General features: G+C 36.5%; 1 protein-coding gene across 1 annotated transcript in view; it reads left to right on the forward strand.

The window, feature by feature from the left end:
- Positions 1 to 10,558, forward strand: part of LOC104404006 (kelch-like protein 5) — a 27,406-nt gene extending 16,848 nt beyond the window's left edge. Inside the window, exons 5-10 of the mRNA XM_010012325.1 lie at positions 3,374 to 3,560; positions 4,379 to 4,603; positions 4,908 to 5,070; positions 7,227 to 7,439; positions 8,009 to 8,180; positions 10,276 to 10,558. Coding sequence (XP_010010627.1) covers positions 3,374 to 3,560; positions 4,379 to 4,603; positions 4,908 to 5,070; positions 7,227 to 7,439; positions 8,009 to 8,180; positions 10,276 to 10,332 — 1,017 coding nt within the window. The 3' untranslated portion in view covers positions 10,333 to 10,558. The remainder of the gene's footprint in view (positions 1 to 3,373; positions 3,561 to 4,378; positions 4,604 to 4,907; positions 5,071 to 7,226; positions 7,440 to 8,008; positions 8,181 to 10,275) is intronic.
- The last annotated feature ends 1,302 nt before the right edge of the window (positions 10,559 to 11,860 follow it).

The following is an 11,860-nucleotide window of genomic DNA, read 5'->3' on the forward strand; positions in this document are numbered from 1 at the left end:
TCCTCTGTTGTGCTGAGGTTCCTTGCTGGACCTTCACTAGTAACATTTAACACCTCCTATAGTGTCCAAGGATTTTGCTTTACAGATTTCAGTTTGTTTAGTCAGAATTCTCTATTAAATTAATAAAATAGTATTTTTTAATGGAATCGGAATAATAAATAAAATTTATTAACACAACAAAAACTGAATTTGATTCATTCATAGTGATAAATCACATACACAACATGCTATGTATTACCTCTAACGTGGTATCCTCTTGATGGGTAGTAAGATTCACTAGCAAGCATTTTAGTATTAACATTTCAATACTGATTATTGTATATGCAATGGCAGGATTTTCTCAGTTGTGACCTTGGCTTTGTAATTCGCTTTTTCTAGAAACATGGTACAGTGTAAGCCAGCTGACCTGGAGGAAATAATTCTTTTGTTAAGCATTTAATTAATTGATAACTAAGTAACTACTGCTGAATTCCTTTTACTCAATTGACTGTAATTGAAACATCTTTAGAAACTGAAAGTACACAGTTTATCCCAGAAGTGTGTACTGAAAATCAAATTGTGCCCACTCAGTAACTGATTAGGAAAATACCAGAATGAAACACAAAAGCAGTATCATATTTCATTTATTTTATCTTTAATTCTTCATGTCTTCTCCAAATATGTACTTACATTTCTAATAATACTTTTATGTAGCCTTTTTATTTATTACTTTAAAAAAATTAAGGCATTAAAGCTGTGGGTTTAATATGGCAACAGTTTGTACATTGAGTGAACTGAAGTGCCCAAAACAGTCTTAACTTTTTCAGAATCATGTTTTACTTCATGATCACATGATCTTAGGCAATCTGACAGCAAGTATAACATAATGAAAAGTTTTCCAATTTTATGGTTGAAGGGTTAAAGCTGTTTGAAAGAAATTAAATTAGAAAATTGAACAACTTAGAGAAATCGATAATATTGCAAGCAAGATGAAAAGAATATTAGATTCATACACTTTAAAACATAAAATCTTTGGGAAATACTGTGAAACTGTAGCACTGGAAGCAAAAAATCATAACGAATTGTTAGTTTTATTGGTTATGGATTTATGCATCTCTTTGTCCATAGCATTCTCCTATCTCTTTGGTTAATGCAAGCGGTGTCCTAAATATTTTTAAGTGTCTTTTTGCTCTAAGAAAGGCTAAGGATGAATGTTTGGCAGCTTCTTAAGATGTCAGGTGGTAATTATTCCATCTGTGATAAATTAGTGAAAAAGATGATTAAGCAATTTCTGAGTTACAAGATAGTTCAGCTTCCTTTTAGACATAAATTCTTAGTACTTAAGTATCTGCACTACCTTTCTCTTCATCAGGTTTCCAATTACTATAATTTCATGCTAACGCATCATTTGTAACTGCTTAGGTAGAAATGCTTTTAGACAAGGAGCTATGTAAGTAGTAAAACTTACGAAGAATTGGCTTTCATTTAAGTTAGCCCATTCCAAGTTCTTTGAAGAATATTCTTTAGAAAATCTAAATGGAGTAGGTTTAGTTTAAAGAGTCTACAGGCTTCTTTTGGGTGTACCAAAACAACCTTAGATTGCATTTCTTTTTAAATGAGATGAAGTTGCTTTCAGAGATTGAGACTCTGTGCTATGAGAAAACTTCTTCATAGGTTGGAGGAGTTAGAAACGGGAGAAAATGTTGGTTACATCTTGTTGCAAAACTCATATACACACAGAGTGTTGCTTTAGATATTAGATGTCTATCAGAAAAATACCCTGGAGGTCTGATTTGGTCATGTTGTGTACAAGCCTTAATTTTCATGTGTGCAACTATGGCAATGGCCAATTTAGAACAGTAGTAAAGACAAGTAAGATTGGGGTTTGGCTTTGTTACTTTTTTTCAAACCATGCAGAGTTCTGTAGTTGCATGCTGGCCGTTAAAAGACAACTTCTAGTTTACTATTTTATAATCACAAAGTGTCCCTCTGAGTAAAGAGGTGCTCAGTGGTGCTTTGGGTCAAGAGAAGGAACAATGGGAAGTATTGAAAGTAAAGAGTGAAAATCAAGTTCCCTCTGCCAATTTACATGAGAATGCTTTAATTGTTTTGTATTTTTAATAGAATCAGAAGGTCAGCTAATTAGAGAAACACTCAAAAGACTCAGTTTTCTCAAGAGTCGCTGGTGAAGGGCTTTGAAAGTTTTGTTTACTCTCAGTGTATGTTAATTATGTTTTCTGTTAGAGTTTCTGTTACAGAGATGTTCAGGCTTAGCAGTGTGTACTTACCTGTATCTCTTCTGGAACCATGGATGTCGTATTTGCCACCTTGCAATTCTCAGGCAGCTTTAAGCCAGGGATATGAACACCATATTATGCACAACTATTTGATAATGAGTCCCTTTAGTAATCCTGATTACTAATTTCACAGAAATTGTGTACCTGTTTCTGGTTGGCTGTCAACAGCTCAACAATGACCTCTTACCCTGGTTTGTGGATTACGTACTTCTAATGTTCACAAACTTGGATTTTGTGATGGCAGTTCAGAGGAATCTGCCTTTTCCTCGTTGTTCTGACAACTGTCCCAAGTCCCAGTGGGACACTTGCTTTTTTTTTTTTCTCTGTTACTCAGCCTGTGTCTTGCAGCTCAAAAAAATGCCAGTTGTCTAGGCTTTTAATAAGTACAGTGGGACACTCAACCTACTAATATATTCTTCCTGCAGACTGACAAACATGGAGTACAAAAGATTCCAGAATCTTTATACTTAATAACTTTTGTTAGTACTCTTTATTTAATTTTGTCAGATTTAAAATGTAACAGTTGTCAAATTTGCTCGCGTCCTCGACCATGTTAAAATTTTTAACAAAAACTTGTACTAATTCATGTACTCTGATCTGGGTCACTATCAGAGTGAGGAATAGATTATAAATTAAAATATTTAACCTGTGCCTGAAGTGGTTTTTATGGACCCCTGGATTAGATGGATTCTGGAGTAAAAAGTGTGGGGTTAAACTGACTTGCATACCTGGAGCCTGATTCCATTTTCTAAACATACCTATAGTGGCATTGGAACAAGAGCAGATTTTTACTTTCTTTGGACCGTTAAGCTTAAATCATCCTTTAAGATCAGGTCGTCTTCCTTTTTTTGTACTTAATGGCTTAGCTTAAAATGGGAATGTTTTGTTTACTGCAAGTTTATCTTTAACCTAGTCTTTTTTTTTCTTTTTTTTTCTTTTTTTTTTTTTTTTTTTAAATGTATGAGCATTTTGGAAACACATGGATTGAAAATCAGGCAGTGGAAGTATTTTGATAAAATATTTTCTTATAATCTTGTTTTTATTCTTTATGTTGTTTACAGTGATACAGTGTGCTTAATTTTCTTTCTTTTTCACAGTTTCTGGCAGATATGGAAAATAATGCACTCTTTAGGGATGATATTGAATGTCAAAAACTCATTATGGAAGCAATGAAGTACCATCTGTTGCCAGAGCGACGACCTATGTTGCAAAGTCCTCGCACCAAACCTAGAAAATCTACAGTGGGTGTGTTGTTTGCAGTTGGAGGAATGGATGCAACAAAAGGTATTTGCTTGTAAAATAGTTCATGAGCTGTTTTGGTTCTTTTTAAAATAAATGTTTGATAGATACTTTTACAACACCTTGATTCTGCAATTCTAAGATTCTGTAGTGTAGGACATAAAACGTCTTAAATGTACACTGCGTATTAGGTTATAAAAACCTATGCAGCTTTGACAGTAGTATAAACATTCTGGAAGCTAGAATTATGACTGATTTGGAATCATGAAGGGAATACTTGACTAGAGTGGTGAAATGTTGAATTGAGTAGAAACTAATCTTTATTTACTCAAGTGAGAAGTAATTTGGAGAAGTAAGAAAATGACAGGGCACAAAGGTGACCTGCACATGCACTGAAAAATAAAGAAAAAATGCTTTTTGCCAGTTGTTAAATGGTTCTGTCACAGCTACTTGGGTTTTCTGTTTTATACACGCTTTCATCCTGTTTAATGACAGTTAGAAGGAATCTGGCAGGTTAGGGAATTTTTTTTTTTCTGGCAGAGAAAGTGTTTTCTTCCACTTCTTGTAAAGTTAACACTTTTAGTAGATGTCACATAGCTTCAGATTTTTTATTGGTATTTCTAAAGGCTTGATTCTGCAAAGCAGTTATAAATCCTGCTTTTTGTCTTGAAAAGCACTGAGAAAGTCCTTCTTTATAGTGGTGCAGTTATTTCCTGAGGAAGTCAGAAAAGACTATTTGCATACCTAGATTTAAGAACATGCTGCAGGACATCATGGTGTCTTGTGGGAACAGTATATTGCTGAAATAAAAGCTATCCTGATAATTCAGACCTTTTTAATAACTTGCATATGTTGTCATTCAGGAGCTACAAGCATTGAAAAGTATGAACTTCGCACCAACATGTGGACTCCTGTTGCAAACATGAATGGACGAAGACTACAGTTTGGAGTTGCTGTCTTAGATGATAAATTGTATGTTGTTGGTGGCAGAGATGGCCTGAAAACATTGAATACTGTGGAGTGCTACAACCCTAGAACAAAAACTTGGAGTGTAATGCCACCTATGTCCACTCATCGTCATGGTCTTGGTATGTAAAGGTCTTGTAAAGGCTAAATGCCTATTTCTAAAAGGTTATCTGTTTTAAGATTGGTAAAAAAACACTCAACAATTAAGTTTAGGGGGGAGTAGAAGCTCCTTTCAGTGCCAGCTGCTTATTGAACATCATTTCTCCTTCAGATTATACCCAGCTTTGGCTACTAAAAGGAAATTTCTTTTTGTTTGTTTCTGAATATTTTGTGGTGCACACTGGATTCTCACTAGGAAAACATGCTCTTTTTTCCACGTATCCAGAAGCAATTGGTGTTTTGTATCTGGTTTTTGGTTTTTTTTAGGAGTAGCTGTGTTGGAAGGTCCCATGTATGCTGTAGGAGGACATGATGGCTGGAGCTACCTGAATACAGTAGAAAGATGGGATCCACAGGCTCGTCAGTGGAACTTTGTAGCTAGTATGTCAACTCCAAGGAGCACTGTTGGTGTAGCAATATTAAATGGAAAGTATGTGAAGGCAACTTCTATTTTCTATCTCATTATTTTAATGCAATTACAGAACCATCCTAAATGACTATTAATAATTTCTCTTGGTAGATATCTGTTGATAGCATTAAAGAACCAAGTTTCTTCATTCACAGAAAAGATACTCTATTGGGTCAAACAAGCTTCCCCACAGCATCACACTGCCCCTCAGTATTGCTTATGATACACCATCTCTATGGGCTAGTAAGTAGTTAATGTCTCTATACAGAAAGGAGCAAATAAGTCTTTTCTTTCACTGAGACTCCAGTGATTACCTCTTACTGTGATAGCTGGAATAATCAATCTCCAAAATTACTATAAAATCATGGAGGACTACTATTGTTGTATCTCATTAACTCAGAACAGTAAGTTTTGGCAGAATGAATCTAATCTGGAGTGGTATCTACAGCTGTTTTTCAGTGAAAATATGGCTAATTCCTAATACAAAGCATATTCAGACAACTAGGTCATTTTGTGTTGCAGTCACAGAGTTGCAGCAGAGTTCCCTAATCCAGTCTGCTAGCCCAAAGCTGAATCAATTATATCTAAAACATTCATAGCCAGAGCAATTTTGTTGTTAACCTCCACTGATAAAGTTGCCGTAACTTCCACAAGCAATCTGCTTAACTGTTAATACATCTGTGAAGTTCTTCTCATGTCAAGTCTTAAAAACCTTTTGCTGAAATTTATTTTCATTGTTTGTACTATCCAAAGTGAACATGGAAAATGCATCTTTTCTTTCCTATTTGCAACAGCTTTTTGTATACAAAATACTGAGGTTCCCTTAGTATTCTTTCGTCAGGACTGAGTAACTCCAGCTCCTTCAGTCTTTATTTGTAGGCCATGATTCCTGGAGTGATTTTCACTGTCTTCCTTTGGACTAAGTGTAATTGCTCTATAGCATCCCAAAGTACAAGTGGTATTTGAATCAAGCTATTACAAGTGCATAAGTGTTCAAAACACTGTTATATTTTGGGGAGAGATAAGGTGGGGGGCTTCATTTAAATGCTATGGTGGTATAAAGGATTGATTTTTAGTCATGAACTTCCTGGAACTGCAACAGGATTTTTCTGTGTCCTTCAGTACATTCCTTACCTTGAGCAAGTTGTGTTATTAAACACGGGAACTTCCATGGAAATGTCTTTGTTTTTAAAGAGTTTTAAAATTATTACTAAGAACTACTAAGTCAACCATATTTACAAGATGTTTGTATTTACGTTTGTTGATCAAAGTATATTTAAAAACCCAAAAAACAGTGTTTCCCAAACTGAGGACATCTTGAATAGTGCTTCATAAAAACTGTTGTAAATTGATCACACTATCATCATCTGCAGTATCTAATGTTTATTTGATTATTTCACAATACTATAATGTGCTATACACTATGAAAAGGTTTCATTAATATTTCAGGTGGTCTCTCAAACTGGAGTTTACTTCTGAAGCATTGCTTCTGTTTTAGAGGGGCTTCCGTGTTCCTACCTTTCTAAATAATAGTGCTGAGCATTTCTGCTTCTAAGCACAGATTGCTCATAAACTCTGTGCATGAACTCTGTGTTAGGTTTGATTATTTGATTAAAGATTGATCAATGATAGAGTGCTCCTAAAGTCAATCTCTTCCTTCTAGCCTTTCAAAAGAGCTGAAATCCTCTGTTAATACCAAGTGTTAAAAGCCTTTTTGTTAGATCTGAGCAAACCGGGCCACCTAGTGGGTGTGGGGGACTTCAAGTTGCGCTGTCATCAGCTAAAGCCCAGGTCTAGAAAAATACTTGAATGCCTAAGACAAGGCAGAGCGGAGTTGTTAGATGCACAGATCCACTACTGACTTTGTACCTCTGACCGTGCTAGAAACGGGCCTTTGTCTGCCAAGTCGCATAATTAATTTTGAAAATGTAACTATATGCATAGGCTGGAACATAAATGCTGTGTTAGAGATACTACTTTTTAGTAAATTATTATTAGTACATATTGATCCTGACAATAGGAAGAGATCAGAGTAAAATCTTACCTGAGTTTTTGCAACATTCTATTGAAAGTTAATTCCCATTTTAACAGACTTGAAAGTCCTTCACACATGACTGGAAACTTGATCTTGTTCAGACAACATTTACTTACTTTTTTTTAATATTATTATTTTGTAGGCTTTATGCAGTTGGTGGTCGAGATGGGAGTTCTTGTCTTAAGTCAGTAGAGTGTTTTGATCCTCATACAAACAAATGGACCCTCTGTGCTCAGATGTCAAAAAGAAGAGGCGGTGTAGGTGTAACCACCTGGAATGGGTTTTTGTATGCAATAGGTGGTCATGATGCCCCAGCATCAAACTTAACATCTAGGCTGTCAGACTGCGTAGAAAGGTAATATCCTGATGAAGGTCTATTCTGCTAGTAATTTTAATAGTGCTAATTTATAGAGTATTTATGGGAAGAGCTGTAAGTAGAAACCACATAAAACAACTGTGTTATTTTTAGCATGAGCAGAGGAAATTACATATAAAAACATACTGTGTAGCCATAATATGATTCAAAGAGCAAGTAATTTGCTTTAGTACTGCAATCAATTTCAACAGCCTGTGCTTTTATATGTAGTAGTTAATCACTTAGAGCAAGCACTTGCTCTACTACAGTGCAGCAGCAGACCTGTTTCTGGAGTGGTACATTTAGACATACAATAAGAAATACAGTAAGAACAGTTGTATGTGTATATATGTATTACTGTATGGAAACCAGCACAAAGTATATACCTAGCTAGGACTGACTTTGTTACCAGATGACTATTTGGGGTAAAAAGTCTATTGAAATTAACACCCAAATCTGTGCTGTCCTAATACTTGCTTTGTACTACCTCAAGAACATCTATTCCAGTGGGGTTTTTTTCTATTAAATTTTGGCAACAGTTTTAGAGCGTAACACAGTCTATCTTTTAGGTATGATCCAAAAACAGATACGTGGACTGCTGTGGCCTCTATGAGCATTAGCAGAGATGCAGTGGGAGTATGTCTCCTTGGTGACAAGTTGTATGCTGTTGGAGGATATGATGGTCAAACATACCTTAATACAGTGGAGTCTTATGATCCCCAGACAAATGAATGGACACAGGTATAGTTTCTGATCAGACCATACACTACTGTTTATCTGTTACTTCATGTTTACCTATTTTTACAAGGAGAGTTCAAATACTCCTCTCTAAGAAGCATTTTCTTAACTAGGCTGGTTTAAGTATTTTTTTGTTTTGTCTACCATCCCAAGATTGTTGATCTTGAACAGAGAGTTGCCAACTTCTAATAAACTGCTCTTCTTTATTTGGCAAGAGTATAGCTATTTTCTTTGACAGTCTTAGCTACTGTTAATAAAATGTATTGACATGTTCCCCAAACTGTCTTAAAAGGTTCTGTTTACATGATTTCCTATTCTGAAGATAAATTATAAACGTAGATTAGTTTTAGTTCTAATATGTCTCTCAGCAAGTTTATCGATTTCTTCAAGCTTTTGGTCATCTTTTCATAAATAATCCCTTCCAGATGCGAATGCCATGTACAATGTGTGCAACTTTCAGGAAGCCTTTTCCCATTTCTCTTTGCCCCAAAAAAATAATCTTCAATTCATGATCAGAAACCATTACGGTCAACTCGAAGCTTGGTTACTTTTTTATAGTTTGAGGAATGTGCAGGTCTGTGGGAAGAGCACACACGTGAACATCCTGGGCAGGCTGTCCTTTGTCATCTACTGCCATTTGAGATACCCTAAAGCATCTCCATCCACAGAAGGCTGGTAGATACAACACAGAATCTGCGGGAGACCAAGGCCCTTCTGCAATTCAGTTGCAGGCCAGGATGAATGTCCAAGCTCATCTAGAATAGTATTTGACACCAGCAGATAGGCAGCTGAATTCTATCCTATCTGCTATTGCAGTAATAACCCCAAACTGCAAATTCAAAAAGAGAACTGAACTGCTTTCTATCAACACCTTTGTTAACCCAGAAAACAGAGTTGTCCATTTCCCCCCACTTCATACAGTAGCAAGCTCTTAAAACATAACGTAGGCTCATCAGAGCTTGGGACCCTCAGTGGCAGTGCTAGTAGCGGTAGCCCGTGGCATTAATTGTCCTGCTAAAGGGAAAAATGTATACCAGAGGAGAGAAACTGCTTCTCACCATTGCATCTAAATGAATCTCACATGATGTCTGGGTGATGACCATCTGTATGGACCTTTTGTAGCCTTAGCCTTGACCTTCTCTATCTCATTGAATCCTGCGATCCCAGTATATAGGACAGTTTTGAACCCTTCCTAGAGGGATTCGGAAGTGTCTGTGTACCTTTCCTCTTACTATGTCGGCAGTCTGACACCGCTTTATCCACACACAACCCAAAAGAGGATAGTAAAATTTTCTCAGCTGAAGTTTGTCAGAGCCACAGACAGCTCAGGGTAAGTCTGGTTTTCCTGGGAGAGAAAAAGAAATAGGGGAGTTGACATAAACACCCTTTTTTGTCTTCAGGATAGTATCTGTAGCACTTTGTGTGCTATTCACACACACACACACACACACACACACACACACACACCAGTACTATGAAGTTTAAAAAGGGGAAGCTAAGGTGACTTGCTGGACTTTCCAAGTCCAGCAGGATCTCAGCAGAAGAGGGTCTTACCAAAAATAACTTCTGTTTACAAAAGAAGAGAGACTGAGAAAAATTATTCTGATTTCAAAACTCGAAACAGGATTTTATGAAATACTCAAGCACAAAGAAGAGGCTGCCCCTGTCATGTTTGGTGTTTCCTGATTGAGAGAAAAATGCAGTTTTGCCAACCATTGCTCAGTTGTCGGACTGTAACTCAGGTGTTCAGTTTGTACCATAACAAAGGATTCTTCTTCCTGCAATACCAAGTAATCGAAATTATCAATAAGAATTGTTTGATATTATTGGGATTTGCTGTTGCTTTCAAAGTGCTTTACCCTATCACATAAAATATCTTCACCTTTTCTGTGGGTTTCTATCCAAATTTTGGACCAGTTTGCTATGTTTTTTTTAAGGCACATTAACAGAGCGTGGGTGATATTGTCGCTCTGCTGCAGCTATACAACTGTTATTGTAAGTGTTAACTAAATACTGTCAGGTTTAGTGGAAAAAAAAATAAAGCTGACTGCATTTATCTCATGGATTTTTTTGTTTGTCTGTTTGTTTTTGCTTACAGGTTGCACCCTTGTGCTTAGGAAGAGCTGGAGCATGTGTTGTGACCGTAAAACTGTAAATCTTCTCTATGAAGGTGACATTCTCCTCTATAGACATTCTCCTCAAGCAAACCACCAGTGCACCAATAAACAAACACAAGGTGCAGGATATGTACCACAGCAAAATGTTTGGTCTCAAGCTAACATGTACGTGTTGTGCTTAAAGACCAATATTAAGCACTTTTTAAAAAATCGTTTTTGTTACCCATATGTTACAAGGATTCTATTTGTAAGAAAATCAGCTGCAACCAGACAGTTACCAGCAGAAGACTTCTATTTAGGAAGCGCTGAGAAACAAGTAAACTCGTTAGTGACCTTACTATAATAATCAAATGTTACAGATCCAGGGCCTGGATCCCCCAAACATGCAGAGGAATGATGCTGGAAACAGATTACTTCCACTGATACAACTGAGTCTACTTCTGGGTGGAACAAGTTACAGGACTGGACCATGTGTATGTTTGGCTGTAGGTGTGTGAGTGATTACAACGCAGGCTGACAAACCAATGCAAACCATTATAAATGTCAGGCATAATGCCTGCCTTGGAGATGAAGTTATGTATTTGGTGAATCTTTTGCACTTTTATAATCATTCCTAGTTTAGCAAACTTTTTATTTAACCAAAGCTTTATTTTAAATATTGTTTTATTATGCTAACAGAAATCTGCTATTTAATAATTTCTGCCAGAAAATTTTTGCCATGCGGTGTACTTTGATTTTCAAAGTTTTTACATGAGATGCAGAACATCATGCCTTTTTCTGTACTTTGATTCTTAAATTTACTTTGCTATCTTTAAGGAAAAAATCTATAAGCATGAGTTATTGGAAGAATTCTGAAGTGTGATTCAAAGTTAACCGATTTAATATTTGCACTTTGGGATTTTTGAAGCATTCCATTACATCCAGACTAATTACATTCTTACATGAGGCTTTGCACTAATTTGAGAAGTGTCATTTTGTAAGATGAAACAATTGTCTATCTTTCCAGTAAGGTTACTTTAAAACGTAAATGGCCCAATCTTGCAAGGTGCTTACCTGCCACTCTTTGAGCATATTCAGCATCTTACAGGAGAGCTGTATGTGCCTCGCAGGGTTGTACCAAATCAGTTATCTTATTTAACAGTTATCTATTTTTTATTTTTTTCAGATATTGTATAATTTGCCTTTGTTGAGCCCTATGCTGTGACACAGAATTGCTTTGAACGGTCTGAATGTTCTCAGAAAGTCTTTTTGTATTTGCTTTTCTGTGCCTTGTTCCTTACATTTCTGAAGCAGTAGGTTACTACGGGTGACAAGGGGAAGATGTGAGCTCGTTGAATGTTTCTCAGAAGTTTGAACCGTCTGACACCCAAAGTCTTTGTACATTTGTAACTTAAATGTGTTCATGCTCTCGGTCAACTATTTATTGTTTTAAAAGAAATTACTAAGCCGTGAAACTCTGTGATGAAGCCTGCACTGTTTGCAACTGAATACAGCCGAACCTAACCGCGGCCCTCTCGGGTTAGCGCCCGTCCCGTGTGCGCGGCGCTCCCGCGGCGCTCCCGCTCC

Source organism: Nestor notabilis, unplaced genomic scaffold (genome assembly GCF_000696875.1).
Source record: "Nestor notabilis isolate BGI_N333 unplaced genomic scaffold, ASM69687v1 scaffold29373, whole genome shotgun sequence".
In the NCBI taxonomy this organism is placed as follows: Eukaryota; Metazoa; Chordata; class Aves; order Psittaciformes; family Psittacidae; genus Nestor; species Nestor notabilis.